The sequence below is a fragment of the Amblyraja radiata genome, chromosome 32, assembly GCF_010909765.2.
Source record: "Amblyraja radiata isolate CabotCenter1 chromosome 32, sAmbRad1.1.pri, whole genome shotgun sequence".
In the NCBI taxonomy this organism is placed as follows: domain Eukaryota; kingdom Metazoa; phylum Chordata; class Chondrichthyes; order Rajiformes; family Rajidae; genus Amblyraja; species Amblyraja radiata.
This window is the reverse complement of record NC_045987.1, coordinates 11,733,846-11,747,918: the sequence shown is the minus strand read 5'-3', so window position 1 is coordinate 11,747,918 and position 14,073 is coordinate 11,733,846. Positions and strand designations below refer to the sequence as shown.

At 46.7% G+C, this 14,073-nt stretch overlaps 1 protein-coding gene across 8 annotated transcripts in view; it reads left to right on the top strand.

The window, feature by feature from the left end:
- Positions 1 to 14,073, top strand: part of dnm1 (dynamin 1) — a 165,174-nt gene extending 151,101 nt beyond the window's left edge. For 5 of the 8 annotated variants that reach the window (XM_033048780.1, XM_033048776.1, XM_033048779.1 and 2 more), the window contains one exon: positions 2,185 to 2,706. In XM_033048780.1, coding sequence (XP_032904671.1) covers positions 2,185 to 2,206 — 22 coding nt within the window. In that variant the 3' untranslated portion in view covers positions 2,207 to 2,706. Of the gene's footprint in view, positions 1 to 1,358; positions 1,564 to 2,184; positions 2,707 to 13,084; positions 13,140 to 13,530 lie in introns of those variants that run through there. The other 3 variants (XM_033048774.1, XM_033048775.1, XM_033048777.1) reach the window with 3 other exon arrangements.

The following is a 14,073-nucleotide window of genomic DNA, read 5'->3' as shown; positions in this document are numbered from 1 at the left end:
AAAAATAAATTGGAAGTTATATGGACGGGAAAGGAATGGAGGGTTATGGTCTGAGCGCAGGTATATGGGACTAGGGGAGAATACGTGTTCGGCACGGACTAGAAGGGTTGAGATGGCCTGTTTCCGTGCTGTAATTGTTATATGGTTATATGGTTATATGGAATGCTGGTTCCCACACCTCCTTTCAGGTAGACTGGGGCCCCAGTTCCCACACTCCTTACACACACACACTGGGGCCCCAGTCCCACTCATCCTCAACACACTGGGGCCCCAGTTCCCACACTCCTTACACACACACTGGGGCCCCAGTTCCCACACTCCTTACACACACACTGCACACTTGCCTCTGGTTATTTTTCCCATGCTGCCTTTAATCTTTCTAGGAACTATCTCCTGCTCACCTGAATCCGCTTTTCCTTGTATCCTCTGTACGAATGTGGGAAAAATATTCAAAGGATCATGATATCAAGCTTTCTCTAAATCAGTGATTAATTGCAGTATTGGTCAGATATTTCAACTCTTTGGGGCTAAGATACAAGTTGATGTGAAAATTGGGTTTACAGGTATGGGTCAACCATTTAAATCCTCTAGCTAACTGTCTCAATAATCCTACTGAAGTCATACAACCATACAGCATATTAACAGGTCCTTTAGCCTATCTTATCTAATCCAACCAAGATGCCCCATCGACACTAGTCCCATTGGCAGCATCTCATCCGTATCCCACATAACCTTTCCTATCCATGTACCTGTCCAAATGGTGTTTAAATGTTATTATTATACCTGCCACAATGACTTCCTCTGGCACCTCGTTCCATATAAACACCGCCCTCAGTGTGGAAAATGTTGCTCCCCAGGTTCCTATTAAATCTTTCCCCTTTCACTATTGATCATTGGGTTTTATTATTTGACATATAAATCAGGACTCACAATTAATATGTCTCCGTTGTACTTCTGTTCCAACTGTGTAAATTATCCCAGCGAGTCCAGCTACACCTCTGTTACACTGCCGCCAAGTGGCCAGTTCTACAGGATCAGTTTATCCAAGTTAAAAATCTGTAGATATGTTAGCGTTCCTCCCCCTTGCCCTACTTTGAACCTGCCCCCATCTCTGTGCATTGCAGAACACAACTTGCTGTCCATTTCCTGCAGGGATAATTGCGTCCTGATAACGTTTGTCACCGTCCCTCAGTAATAAGCCAAGATCAATATGTCAATGGCAAGGGAGCTCAAGGCATCTGGAGATCACTATTCTTGGAGAAACGTCCAAGAGGAACTGGGAGGGAGAAGTTCGCAGGGAAAGAGTGCAAAGAATCAGATGGCCGGTGTTAGTAATGACCTGACTTTTGTTTTTGCAGGGACCGGCAAGGGTTCTAACTGACCCGGACTGAACTGCTCTAGAACCAGTACGGGTTCCTACAGGGGACAAACATCCAGGTTCTGTAAATTGCCTTGCGACATAATGTGCATCGCCATCTAAGGAAGCATTGACTCACATCACTAAAAAACTAGCAAAAAAAAAAAAGGCATGCAATGTCTAGACCAGTGGGATTCGTGACACAAGCTGGTGGAGTAGATGGGAATCATCTCCCTTGACCTCGGTCTCTCTGTGGCTTTCCGGCATAGAGAGAGGTGGGGAGATGCTATTGGCACTATTGTTCAGGGCCACATTTCCCTGTCCCCTTGTCTCTCTCTCTCTCTCTCTCTCAACCACCAGAAGGTTAACCGCCACTGAGTCCAGGGAACGGGGCAAGCAGGCTTTAAGGAAAGTGGAGGTCCCGTGACAGAGCTTCCTTTCCTGAACTTTGTCCAATCCCATTTTTATCCTGGATTGAGGTCTCGGCCTTCAATCAGCAACGTCCAGAGGTTGGCAGCTGGGTATCTGCACCATTAAAACCTCCGACTGTTGCAGCTGATGTGCATCCCTCCCTATATTGGTGGAACAGGACCACTCCTGGGATGTGGTGCATGGTGGAAGGTTCATGGATAACACTGGTCCAGACAATGAATGTCTGTCCTCTCTAGGTACCTGTACCTTTTGTTGGTGAGGGCCTTGGTCTGAACTTGCTTGTACAATGGAGAATTGTCCACAGAAGGGGAACGCTACACATGTGTCTTTTGTCTTCATGATCTGTTACCTTTGGCCATGCCTGTCTGCCATCTTTATCTGATATTATCTTTCAGAATAACAATAAGTGACCCTTGAGGACATTAACCCCTGACTGGTACGTGGTGTCACTCATTAACCCGCTTCCTCCACTGTGTTGTGCATGACCCCTGCTCCATCAACCCCGTCGTGTAGGACTAGTCAACAAAGAGGACACTGCTTTTATCGGGAGGTGGTGGAGCGAGAGTGCGAGAGGATACAACAGTCTGTGTAACCCTGTCAAGAAAATATCTTTGGGTCAAATGTAACTCGTCGCCATTTTCCTCCTCGCTGATAAAGGCAGTGCCTGTAAATCCTCCTCCCACTGAGCTGCGGCTGCTCATCCCGACGTTAATGGGATCAGTGCAGAGATTACTGATTATCAACCAGCTTCCTTCTTTCTTGTTGTGGAAATACACTCCTGTCCTCTGTCGCTGAGTCCGATTTCTTTGGTAGCAACTGATGTTTATTTTTCTCCATTGTAAGTTTCTTGGCACAAGATTTGGCACAGAGCTCGGTTCTGAGACTTGATCCCACACCTTCCCCCCCCCCCCCCCCCCCCCCCCCCCCCCCCCGCCCGACACATCACTCCCCCACCCCTCAAGTTCCTCCCTTCATTGCCAGCCGTCCTCATTCCTGTCCACCCTCTCTGTTTCCCTCACTCTCCGATCCCCTCACCCTCTCACTCATCGACCCCCTCACTCTTTGTCCCCATCACTCCTCGTCCCACCCAGTTCCACTCCCCTTGGCCCCCCCCCTCCCCACGCCCATCCCTCTCTGTCCCATTCTTCTTATTCCCTTTCCTCTGCCCTTCCCATATTTCACTGCCCATCCCTCATGCCCATCTCCTTACCCTGCATTCCCCAGCTCGGGGATTTTCCAAGCTTGTGAACACGTATTGGGCAATCCCCCACGAGGGGATCGGTATTTCCACATTTCCATTTTCTCTTGCAACATTGAAGGGGGCCATTTGGCCCATCAAGTGTATGTCGGCTCCTTGACCAACCTCACTTCCCCACCAATTCTCCCCGTAACCCTACATCCCCATCAATTACCAGCCAGAAACTGGAGCACCTCTTGGGACTGGGGAAAGTCCATCAGCACCCTGCCAAGGCCCTCGGTCAGTTAACCATCTCCCCACCCCCTGGGCTGAACTCTAACACGTGCTTAGCTTCGGCAGAATGGTAGATGATGAGCATCGGAAGGGCTTTAAAATTTGACCAACACCAACAGCTGCCAACGAAAACTGGATGTGACAGAGGACACCGTCAGTACAATGGCATTCTCAGGGTGCCAGGACAACTGTGTCTGTATTTCGGAGTATTTTGGATGTAACGTAGTATGTTGGGTGAATTGTCTGCTCATTTTGTCTCGCTGTTATTGGTGTACACTTGCACCAGAAACACAATGGAAGGCAAAGTCAAGGATGAGAAAACATTGGCGAACGCATTGATTCAACCAAACTGCTTTCAAGATAGCTTTGGCTCCGTTATCTTACCTGTCAGGGCTAATTACCTGTAATAGCTGGTTTAGTTGAGCTTAGTTTGGTTCAGAGGTACAATGTTCAAGAAGGAACTGCAGATGCTGGAAATTCGAAGGCAGACAAAAATGCTGGAGAAACTCAGCGGGTGCGGCAGCATCTATGGAGCGAAGGAAATAGGCAACGTTTCGGGACGAAACGTTGCCTATTTCCTTCGCTCCATAGATGCTGCCGCACCCGCTGAGTTTCTCCAGCATTTTTGTCTACCTTCAGAGATACAGCACGGAAACAGGCTTTTCAGACACAAAGTTCAACCAAGGTCCTCCAGGTTCACACTGACCATCGATCACCCATTCGTACTAATTCTACGTGATCCCACTTTTGCATCCACTCCCTACACGTTAAGAGTAGTTTACAGAGGCCAATTAACCTACAAGTTCACACGTCTTTCGGGATGTGGGAGGAAACCGGAGCACCCGGAGGAAACCCGCCTGGTCACAGGGAAAGCATTCAAAAATTCCACATGGAAAGCATCCAAGGGAAGGATCAAACCTGGGTCTCTGACGCTGTGAGGCAGCGACTCTAACTGCTGCACCGCTGTGCTGTGATGTCTTGACACGGTTTTACTGTTTGTTGGCAAGATGGCCCCTCAATGCTCATCAAGAATTGTCCAACTATCCGGTCGAGAGAATAACTGCACAGGATGAGAGAGGGAAAGCAAATTGCTGGTGATTTGTAAAGATGAAAATGAAATGCATTGCATTTATGTAGCACCTTTGACAACCCTGTCAGATTCTACAGCAGGTGATCCATTTGTGAATGTCTTCACTGCTTCAGAGAAGAATCTGTTCCTGGAATTCTGTCCCGTGATGGTGGGGAGCAATAACAGTGAATCAGAAACCCATTTTTGTTTTATTTTCGTCATTCTATTTTCCCTTCTGTCAAAGACGGAACCCATTTGGCTCATCAGTGTCTGTTGACACGCAGAATAATCTCATTTCCCCACTGCCTCTCCCTGTAACCTTTTCTCCTGACATTTGCATCAATACTGCCGCCCACCTCAGTCACGCGGCTGTATAGCACAGCCTACAGGCCATTTGGCCCACCTTGTCTATTCTGACCAAGTTGGCATGCTGGGCTGGTCCCATTTGTCTGTATTTGGCCCGTAGCACTCTGAACCCTTCCTATCCATATATCTGCCCGAATGCCTTTTAAAAGTTGTAAAATATCTGATTCTACAGCTTCCTCTGGCAGCTCACTCCAGATACTAGAGGCAATCTTACATTGGGGTTGAATACCTACCAACCCATACACCATTGCAATGTGTTGGAAGTTGGACCACCCAGAGGAAACCCACACGGTCATAAGAAGAACATCAAATTCCACATAAAACCAGGGGTCAGGAATGAACCCTGGTCGCTGGGAGTAAAGCCCCTGTCCCACTTAGGAAACCTGAACGGAAACTTCTGGAGACTTTGCGCCCCACCCAAGGTTTCCGTGCGGTTCCCGGAGGTTGCAGGTGGTTGCAGGTAGTGGAAGCAGGTAGGGAGACTGACAAAAACCTCCGGGAACCGCACGGAAACATTCTGTGGGGCGCAAAGTCTCCAGAGGTTTCCGTTCAGGTTTCCTAAGTGGGACAGGGGCATTAGGCAACAGTTTTACCATCTAAAGATGGGTCCAGACTGAAGAAGGGTCCTGACCCCAAACATCACCGATTTCTCCAGAGATGCTGCCTGACCAGCTGAGTTACTCCAACATTTTGTGTCTGTTATGTAAACCGGCACCAGCAGTTCCTTGTCTCACCAACTATACATATCTCTAGCTCTAGCCAGAGTGCACTGCTTGCAATGCGTCAATGGTCTGTAACATCCCACTGGTGAGGGAGTCAGCTTCCACTCACTGCCTCAGCATCACGAGTTGAGTGAGTCAGGCACTGGAGGAGGAGCAACTCTGGGAATAGTCCTCAATCAACTTTCAAATCAAGGGGAAAGACTGGCGGCTGGGAATAAGTGTAAATGCAAGCAATGTCTGCAGAATACAGCTCGCTGCTGAGATTCACACGCACCAGTTCCCTCCCGGGCCTGTATCCCAACACTCTCGTTAGGTTTCAATGGGCAGGCTACTTTGTTCATACACCCTCCATCACATTCCCCACACACTCGGTCTATAACATTCTTTCAAGTCTAACGGAAAGATAAAGGAGCCAGCATTTTATTGCAATCTCTAATGAATGATATGGGGAGAAAGCATCCTCTCAGACAATACTTTTGATAATGGAACGTAAAACAGAAGTTTAATGGAAACTTTCTTGACTGTTGTTGTGTTGTGTTGACTGCATTGGCCATAGTGGTGTGGTTCCCTCCTACCGTTACGATGCATGCATGTTATTTGCGTGGTCCTATGTAAAAATAAATCTGGCTCGCTCTCAATGTGTTGCCGGACGGATGTGAAGTTTTTCATGCTCCCAGCAGGGTCTTGAACTGAAACCAACCTATTCATTGCCAACAGCCAGCCTGCGTGCCCGTGTGTTTGTTTAAACTGGGTCTGGGCCTCTGCTGCAAGGTTCTGCAAGGCACCTTGCAAACTCTGGTGGAAATTACAAATCTGAAAGTAGCAACTGTGCGCGTTAAACCCTTTATACAATACAATACAATTTATTGTCATTTGAGCCCCAGTGAGACTCAAACGAAATTTTGTTTCCACAGCCATACAAACAAAGACAATGTCCTACAGACATACACACAATTAAGTTCACACAAACATCCATCACAGTGAACCCACTGTGATGGAGGCAAAGTCTTTTCTCTCCCCTGCTCTCCATGTCTCTCCCGATGTCCAAGCCCCAGGCGGGTGATGCTAAGTCCCACGGCCATTTTAGGCCGCGCGGGGCGATTTACGGCCCCGCTCCCGGTCTGAAAGTACAAGGTCGGAGCCCCAGCGTGCGATGGTGAGTCCCACGGCCATGAAGCCGTGCCGGGTGATGTATGACCCCGCTCCAGGTCGTTCCAACCCCGCGACACGGGCTGGAGAAGTCGCGTTGCGGGAGCTCCGGGAAGCGGTCTCTCTCTCTCCCCCCGGACCCGCGAGCTCCCGATGTCCCAGTCCACCGGACCTGCGGCTGCGTTGCTGGAGCCTCCGAGCCCCAGGAGTCGAGTCGCAGCAGCGAGTCACCACCGCTCCCCACGCACCGAGGCCGGCCAGCCCCACGATGGTGAGTAGTCCGCAGCTCCACAGCTCCGCAGACTCCCGAGCCCCCGGGTCGTTCAGGTTGGAGGCCGCTCCACGGTGCTAGGCCCCAACGACAACGGAGACCCGACAGGGAAAAGGTCGGGTCTCCCGTACAGGGAAGAGATTTAAAACGGTTTCCCCCTCCCCCCCCCCCCCCGCCCCCCACATATACACATTTAAAACCAAGCTTAAAAAAACACAAACACTACATTTAACTAGACAAAAATAAAAAAAAGACAGACAGGCTGTAGGAGCCGCTGCAACGAGTTGCGCCGCCACCAGATCTGCTGCAATGTCGGGGCCTCCCACTGTTAATCTCATGGCCTCTTTAAAAACAAATTCCAAATATCCAGAATAAATCGTCTGCGCTGTCGCACTCTTCTCTTTTACTACTTTGTGAACCCTCAGAGAAACTGGTGCCCATCTTTGCCAATGTGAGGGAAGTCACACAGACGTAAAAATCATCTATTTGCAAGCAAGCGTGGCATGAAGGTCTGTCACTGAGATATATTAGTTTGGCAATTCTCCGCTCCCCCTCCTCCACATAGACGATCAACCACTCTGGGAGTGGGATTGAATGATATGGAAACGAGTGGTCTGTGCTTTAATTGCAGATAATGCCTTGCAGAGTTAAATCAAACAGGAGGCGCATGCATGCACTCACACACAGACACACACATCCTATATGCATGTACATACACATACATATTTTCATATGTGCGCACAAACACACACAGACAGACAACCTCGCCCAACATGCACATGTGGGCACATATACATAATCACACACACACACACACACACACACACACACACACACACACACACACACACACACACACACACACACACACACACACACACATACACATACACATACACACACACACAGATACAACAAAATGTTTTATTCATGGCTTTATACAATGACTCCAGCATTTTGTGTAGAAATATAGGAATTCTGGTTCTTGGTACATCATCTGGAGATATGGTGACCTCCATCGTCATGCTGACCACAACCAACTCCACCTCTCCTGATCCTTCCTCTCCCTCTCCCTCTCCCTCTGATGTTTTGTTCTGCGGTATTCAGCTTTGGCTCAGTTTCCACTGGTTGGATGTTGGCAAGACCACAGCCTTGCTATTCCTCACTAAGTTCATCACTGGTCACTGTCTCTGGCCAGTCCCGGTGTTCCTATTGACTCTGGACTTTCCTAAAGAAACTGCTGACTATCACCCAAGACCATCTCTTCCCAGGCTTTGCCCCACCCCCACCTCTTGTCCAGCTTTCTCCCCCCTTCTCCAATCAGTTTGAAGAAGGATTACAACCCGAAATGTCATCTGTCCATTCCCTCCACAGATGTTGCCTGACCAGCTGAGTTCCTCCAGCACATTGTGTTTTGTTCAAGATTCCAGCATGTGCAGTTCTTTGTGTCTCCACTGCACCGGTGGACTTCCTCAGTTAATAGTAAAAGATTCAGTCACAATATCTGAGATGATTGCAGTTCCTAGCAATGTAACCTGGTCACCATTGATCAGGTGATCTTCAAGTAACTGCTCACATCAGCTTCAATGATCATTGATGTGGCTCTCGTATGGAGCGATGACGTCATGCATCCTCCTCTCACTCGTCTCCACCTGCTTGCTGAAACAGTCCCTCGAGTTGATGTGCTTTGAGCAGAGAAGACTCTTTATAAGAAAGGGGGATGAAGTGGCAGAGCTTGAAGGTGTGGGCTATTTAGACACCAGGAACTGCAGATGCTGGGTTACAAAAACAAAAGAAAAAGTGCTGGCGTAATTCAGCAGGTCAGGCAGCATCTCTGGAGAACATGGAAAGGTGATGTTTAGGGTCGGTCCCCTTCTTAAGCAACACCTCAAGGATTCACTTTTAAGGATCTCACCTGTCTGCAGGCGAATCCTGCGGTCTATGGGTGATGTTGACTGAAACATGCGTGATGATGTGGTAGTTGACTGTTTCCCCTTCTCTCGTGCTGCTTCCTTTTATCAGTAGGAGATCTCTCACCTGGGTTACTTGACCTGTTCTCCCACCTGGTCTACTTGACCTGGTCTAGTTGACCTGGTGTAAAAACCAAGCCTCTTAGATTTCAGGCCTGGGGGCTGTTGTGTGCTGCCCCTGACCCCTTACGTTTCAACGTCGCCTAGACGTAGAGTCTGCCTATAACATAATCCCTCAGCTGGTCAAGTACACCAACAATTTGTAAATATATTAAGCAAAGTCCACACCATATAGAATATGTACGTCACAAATATGAAACAAGAAGCAGCCTTCTTTTTACCTCCGTCTTGCTAACTCTCTCAAAATCTGAAGTCCTGGTTAGACAAATAAATTTGATTCATTTTCAGCTATTGCAAGTGTTTAGAGAATGTTGTTTATTCATTTTTTTCTTAAAAACAGCGCGTCAGAATCTCGCCTAAAGGAAGATCAAAGTATGTTTGTAAAGAGCAGTTAGACTGTGCAAGCACCTCATCTAATGTAGAGATTGATATTGCACAAGCAATGTTTATTTCCTTCAAATAATCCTGGCTGCGACCCCCAGAACCCCTTTGATAACTGTTACCATAAACAAAGTAATTTTAAACAAGTTAGGCATGATTCATTGGCCTGGTCTCCCAGGCAGAGTTGGGCCCACTTAAAGGCATTCCATATCATGCTGGCATACGGTGCAAAGAGTTTCTTCCTTAATTCTTTGTGTTTATCAACCCTCCTGTGAGGGGAAACAGTGCTTGATACCCTGGGGTTTTTGAGAACCTTCTCGACTCTGTGGAGAACAGTCCCAATCCTTTAGTCCCTCCACTTAACAAAACGTTTGCATCCTTGGTACCATTCTGATGCACCCTCACCAACACCTTGCATTGTTTACGAAAGTATCAGGCACCAAGAGAGATGCAATGCTTTGTCTGGGGTCTAAGCAGTTGACTCATAAATGTTTGCACAATCCTCATTGCCCTTTCCCTCTTTCCCTTTGTGTTTTCCACACACTGTTCGCATTACAGTATCCAGGCGCTGCAGTTAAATCCTTATCGAGTGTCACAATCCCTTTCTTTGCAGTCCGCTCACTGCTGAAATCCACAGCTCCAGTGACATGACAGCAATGTAACAATGGATCATATCCTTAGATGGAAGTACTGATCTAAGCCTGAGCCTCTAAGCCTCTGCTCTCTAAGCATTCTGCTGTTGTGACCTTGTCAACCGTTCTGATATTTCTGAATTGATTCTAGTTGTGAGATAACAGCATGATAACTCCAAGTCCATGCTGACCATTGATCACCTGCTCACACTTGTTCCATGTTACCCCATTTTATCATCCACTCCTGACACACTAGGCACAGTTTACAGCAGCCAATTAACCTACAAACCCACATGTCCATGGGATGTGGGAGGAACCCGGCACACCCGGTGAAAACCCATAGAGTCACAGGCAGAACGTGCAAACTCCACACAGATAGCACCTGAGGTCAGGATCGAACCCAGGTCTCTGGCGCTGTGAGACAGCAGCTCTACCAGCTGCATCACTCTTTGTTTGTAGAATTCCTGAGAGTGTTTAAAAAAAAAAAAAATCTTGTCATGTTCTTGTTATGTTTTTAAATGTTTTCGGGATGTTTCCATGCTGCGCCCAAGTTGGGGAGAGAGGACAATTCGGGAACAGAAGGGAAACTCGGAAACATCCACTACTCATGGATGTCTGGAACGCAGCACTGGGAAAGGCCATTTGGATCCCACACTGACCTGACTCGGTGACAGAGTCAGCCAGTTTGCCCCATTCTCTTTCCCCATTGTTCTGGTGTGCTTTTCCATCAACCATTTTATTCAAAGGTACACAAAAATGCTGGAGAAACTCAGCGGGTGAAGCAGCATCTATGGAGCGAAGGAAATGGGCAACGTTTCGGGCCGAAACCCTTCGCTCCATAGATGCTGCTGCACCCGCTGTGTTTTTCCAGCATTTTTGTGTACCTTCCATTTTCCAGCATCTGCAGTTCCTTCTTAAACCATTTTATTCAAATCCCTGCAGAAAGTTATGGCAAACCTGCATCCACCACCCTGGCAGGAATTGCAACCCCAATGTGGTTTTCAGGCTAAAAGCATTTCCCACCTCTAAGTAATTCTTTTGTCATTGTTCTCAGATTCTCTACAGAGGGCAATGGTTTCTTATTAATTATTCCCATCAAAACTCATTCTAGTTTGCACCACCCCCACTGACACCGAAAACACACGAGTGCTGGAGAGGTTTAGCAGGTCAGGCAGCATCTTTGGAGGGAATGGACAGGCAACGTTTCGGGTCAGGACCCACCTGAAACATCGCCTGCCTATTCCCTCCTCAGATGCTGCCTGAGCCTCTGAGTTCCTCCAACATTCAGTGTTTTGCTCAAGATTCAGCATCTGTACTTCCCTGATGTCTACATCTTGCTACCACAGTCTAGGCTGTACACGTAACCAAAGTTCTCTCTTCCTCGTACCCACAGAGTCATACGGCAGGGAAACCAATCCTTCAGCCCAACTCATCCATGGCAACCAAGAAGTTGCTCACATCCCTCTAAACCTTTTCTATCTATGTACCTGTGCAAATATACTGTATGTGATTGCAATTCTGAAAATGTCAGCACTCGTACACCTTCCTGAAGTGTTTGCCCAGAAGCTGACAGAGTATTCTAGCTAAACTGGTGCCCGATGGAGATTTAACATTCTTTTTTGAATTTTGATTTAGGTGCTCACTTGCTATGATGCAGAAGGAGGCCATTCAGCCCTTCGGGTGTAGGTTCCTCCCAATAGTCTTTACTTCTTTCTCTGCAACCTATTCTCTCTCTCATGTACATCCGCTGTGATTGCTCTTCCCTCTTGCCTGCACTGGGCAAGTGGGATAATGACAACAATGGTTTGAACACGTGTGAAACACAATGTGTTAATCATGTGGTAGACAAAAGTGCTGGAGAAACTCAGCGGGTGCAGCAGCATCTATGGAGCGAAGGAAATAGGCAACGTTTCAGGACGAAACCCTTCTTCATCATGTATTGTCTTTCCGCTGTCTGGTCAGCACGCCACAAAAGCATTTCACTGTACGAACTGACCCCTTTCACTGTACTTTACATATCCTTATGCTTATGCCCCTGGGCACTGATCATCAGGATGCATTGACTGACAAGCACTGATATGTTTATTTCCTTCAAATAATCCCGGCTGACCCCCAGAACCCAGCCAGAGCCCCTTTGATAACTGTTACCTTAAATAAAGTAATTTAGGCATGATTCATTGGCGGCCTGAAGAATAAATATGTAGGAGCCCCCTTCCAAGTGAAGAGAAACAATCCTTCAACCCACCAAGTCCACCTCGACCATCAAGCATTCGTTCACATTAGTTCTATGTTATCCCACTTTCACATCCACTCCCTACATACTGGGGGCAATTTACAGAGGCTATTTAAGCTACAAACCCACACATCTTTTGGGGATTTGGGAGAAATCTTACAAATATCTCTCTTATCCTTTTAAGTAAAGGCCTGGAGAGCTTCATAAGTGAGGGGTCTAAATTAATATTCCACGTACGGAGTAGCTAGATCGTTTTTGAAAACACATCACTTCACTTCTGTGTTTGTGAAATTTTAATTATGACTCCTGCTATGATTTTGCTTTAGTTATTTAATTATGACCCCACTATGATTTTGCTTTAGTTATTTTTAACCGATTCAAGTAAACTGTCTCTGTGATTTTGCCCAAAATACAATTTAATTTTTAAAAACAAAGTAAGACTCGACTCATTTCTGCTTCAGTGTGGCCCTGATGTGGCTACTAACCATAAAAGCAACTAGACATCACATCTAAGGGGGGAGAGGGGGGGGGGGGGGGGGGGGGGGGAGTCCACAGTGCTGGCAAGTTCAATAGAGGCCAAGTGTTTGGTGCATTATATGGGAGGGTTGGTGACTAGCAAGGGTGAGACAGAGAGACTGGGGTTAGGAATGGGAATGCAGTGGTCTTTGTTACAGCCATGTGCATGGTATTTCTAATCATCTGTCCAATGTTGAAATTGGCCATGCCCTTTAGTCCCCATACTCTGAGATTGGTGTTTGGAAAAAATATTCTGAGGAGAAATATCATCTCTCCATAAATAATCCTTTGTCAAATTTGCCATATTATGCTCACCAATAAGACATTGTGGAAAGGGCCTATACCTGTGCTGTACTTTTATATGTATAATATTTCTGTTTACTTTCTTTGTTTAGCTGAGAGATACAGCATGGGAACAGGCCCTTCCACCCACCGAGTCCAACGCTGATCGCCCCTTCACACTAGTTCTATGTTATCATACTTTCTCATCTACGTCCTGCACACTAAGGGCAATTTACAGAAGTATATTTATCCACAAACCCACACGTCTTTGGGATTATGAGAGGAAACTGGAGCATCCGGGAGAAACCCACACGGACCCAGGGAGAACGTGCAAACTCCACACAGACAGCACCCGAGGTCAGGATCGAACTTGGGTCTCTGGTGCTGTGAGGCAGCGGTACTACCAGCTGTACTACCCTGTAATCTTACAACTTACCAAGTCCCTTAATTTATTTATTTTACTTTCCGCTTTGCCTTGCTCTAACATAATCTAACATGACTGGCCTGATTATTTTCCTCTCTCTTTCTCTCTCCCTTCTCTCTTTCCCATATTTTTTAGGCAATCTAAGTGGCAGCCCCTGAGACCAAGGAACCTCTTGCCCCTCCTTGAAACTCTAGTCTGTTTTAGCTTGCTGTGCGTCAAGTCTCCTCCGCATTCTATCTATTCCGAAATGAAACTATATAAATATATATATCACGTGTGCTGGAGTCTGCATATCTTTGATGTTGCACAAATCTGGGGAATAGAGTTCCTGCTGTATAATTCTTTTACTATCTCTTGCTCTCTGTAAGAGCCGTTTTGTTAAGCCTGTTCTCATTGTGTTCATACGTGTTTCAGGGAGATATAAAATAAATCTGTCATGCTTTTGTGTAGAATTTTAGTTTAAATGAAACCGTGATGGTGTATATTAATACAGTAAATATCTGGTATACAAGCATATGATTTGAAATGTGTGTATATGATATTTATGGTGAAACAAATTAAATCTGATGCTAAAGTTGTATTTATGCTTTGAAAGTGACCTGTGGCATATACAAAAATGACATATCTGTGTAATCAAAGTCTCCTTTATTTAAATAAACTGTGTGTCTTTGTGGAGGC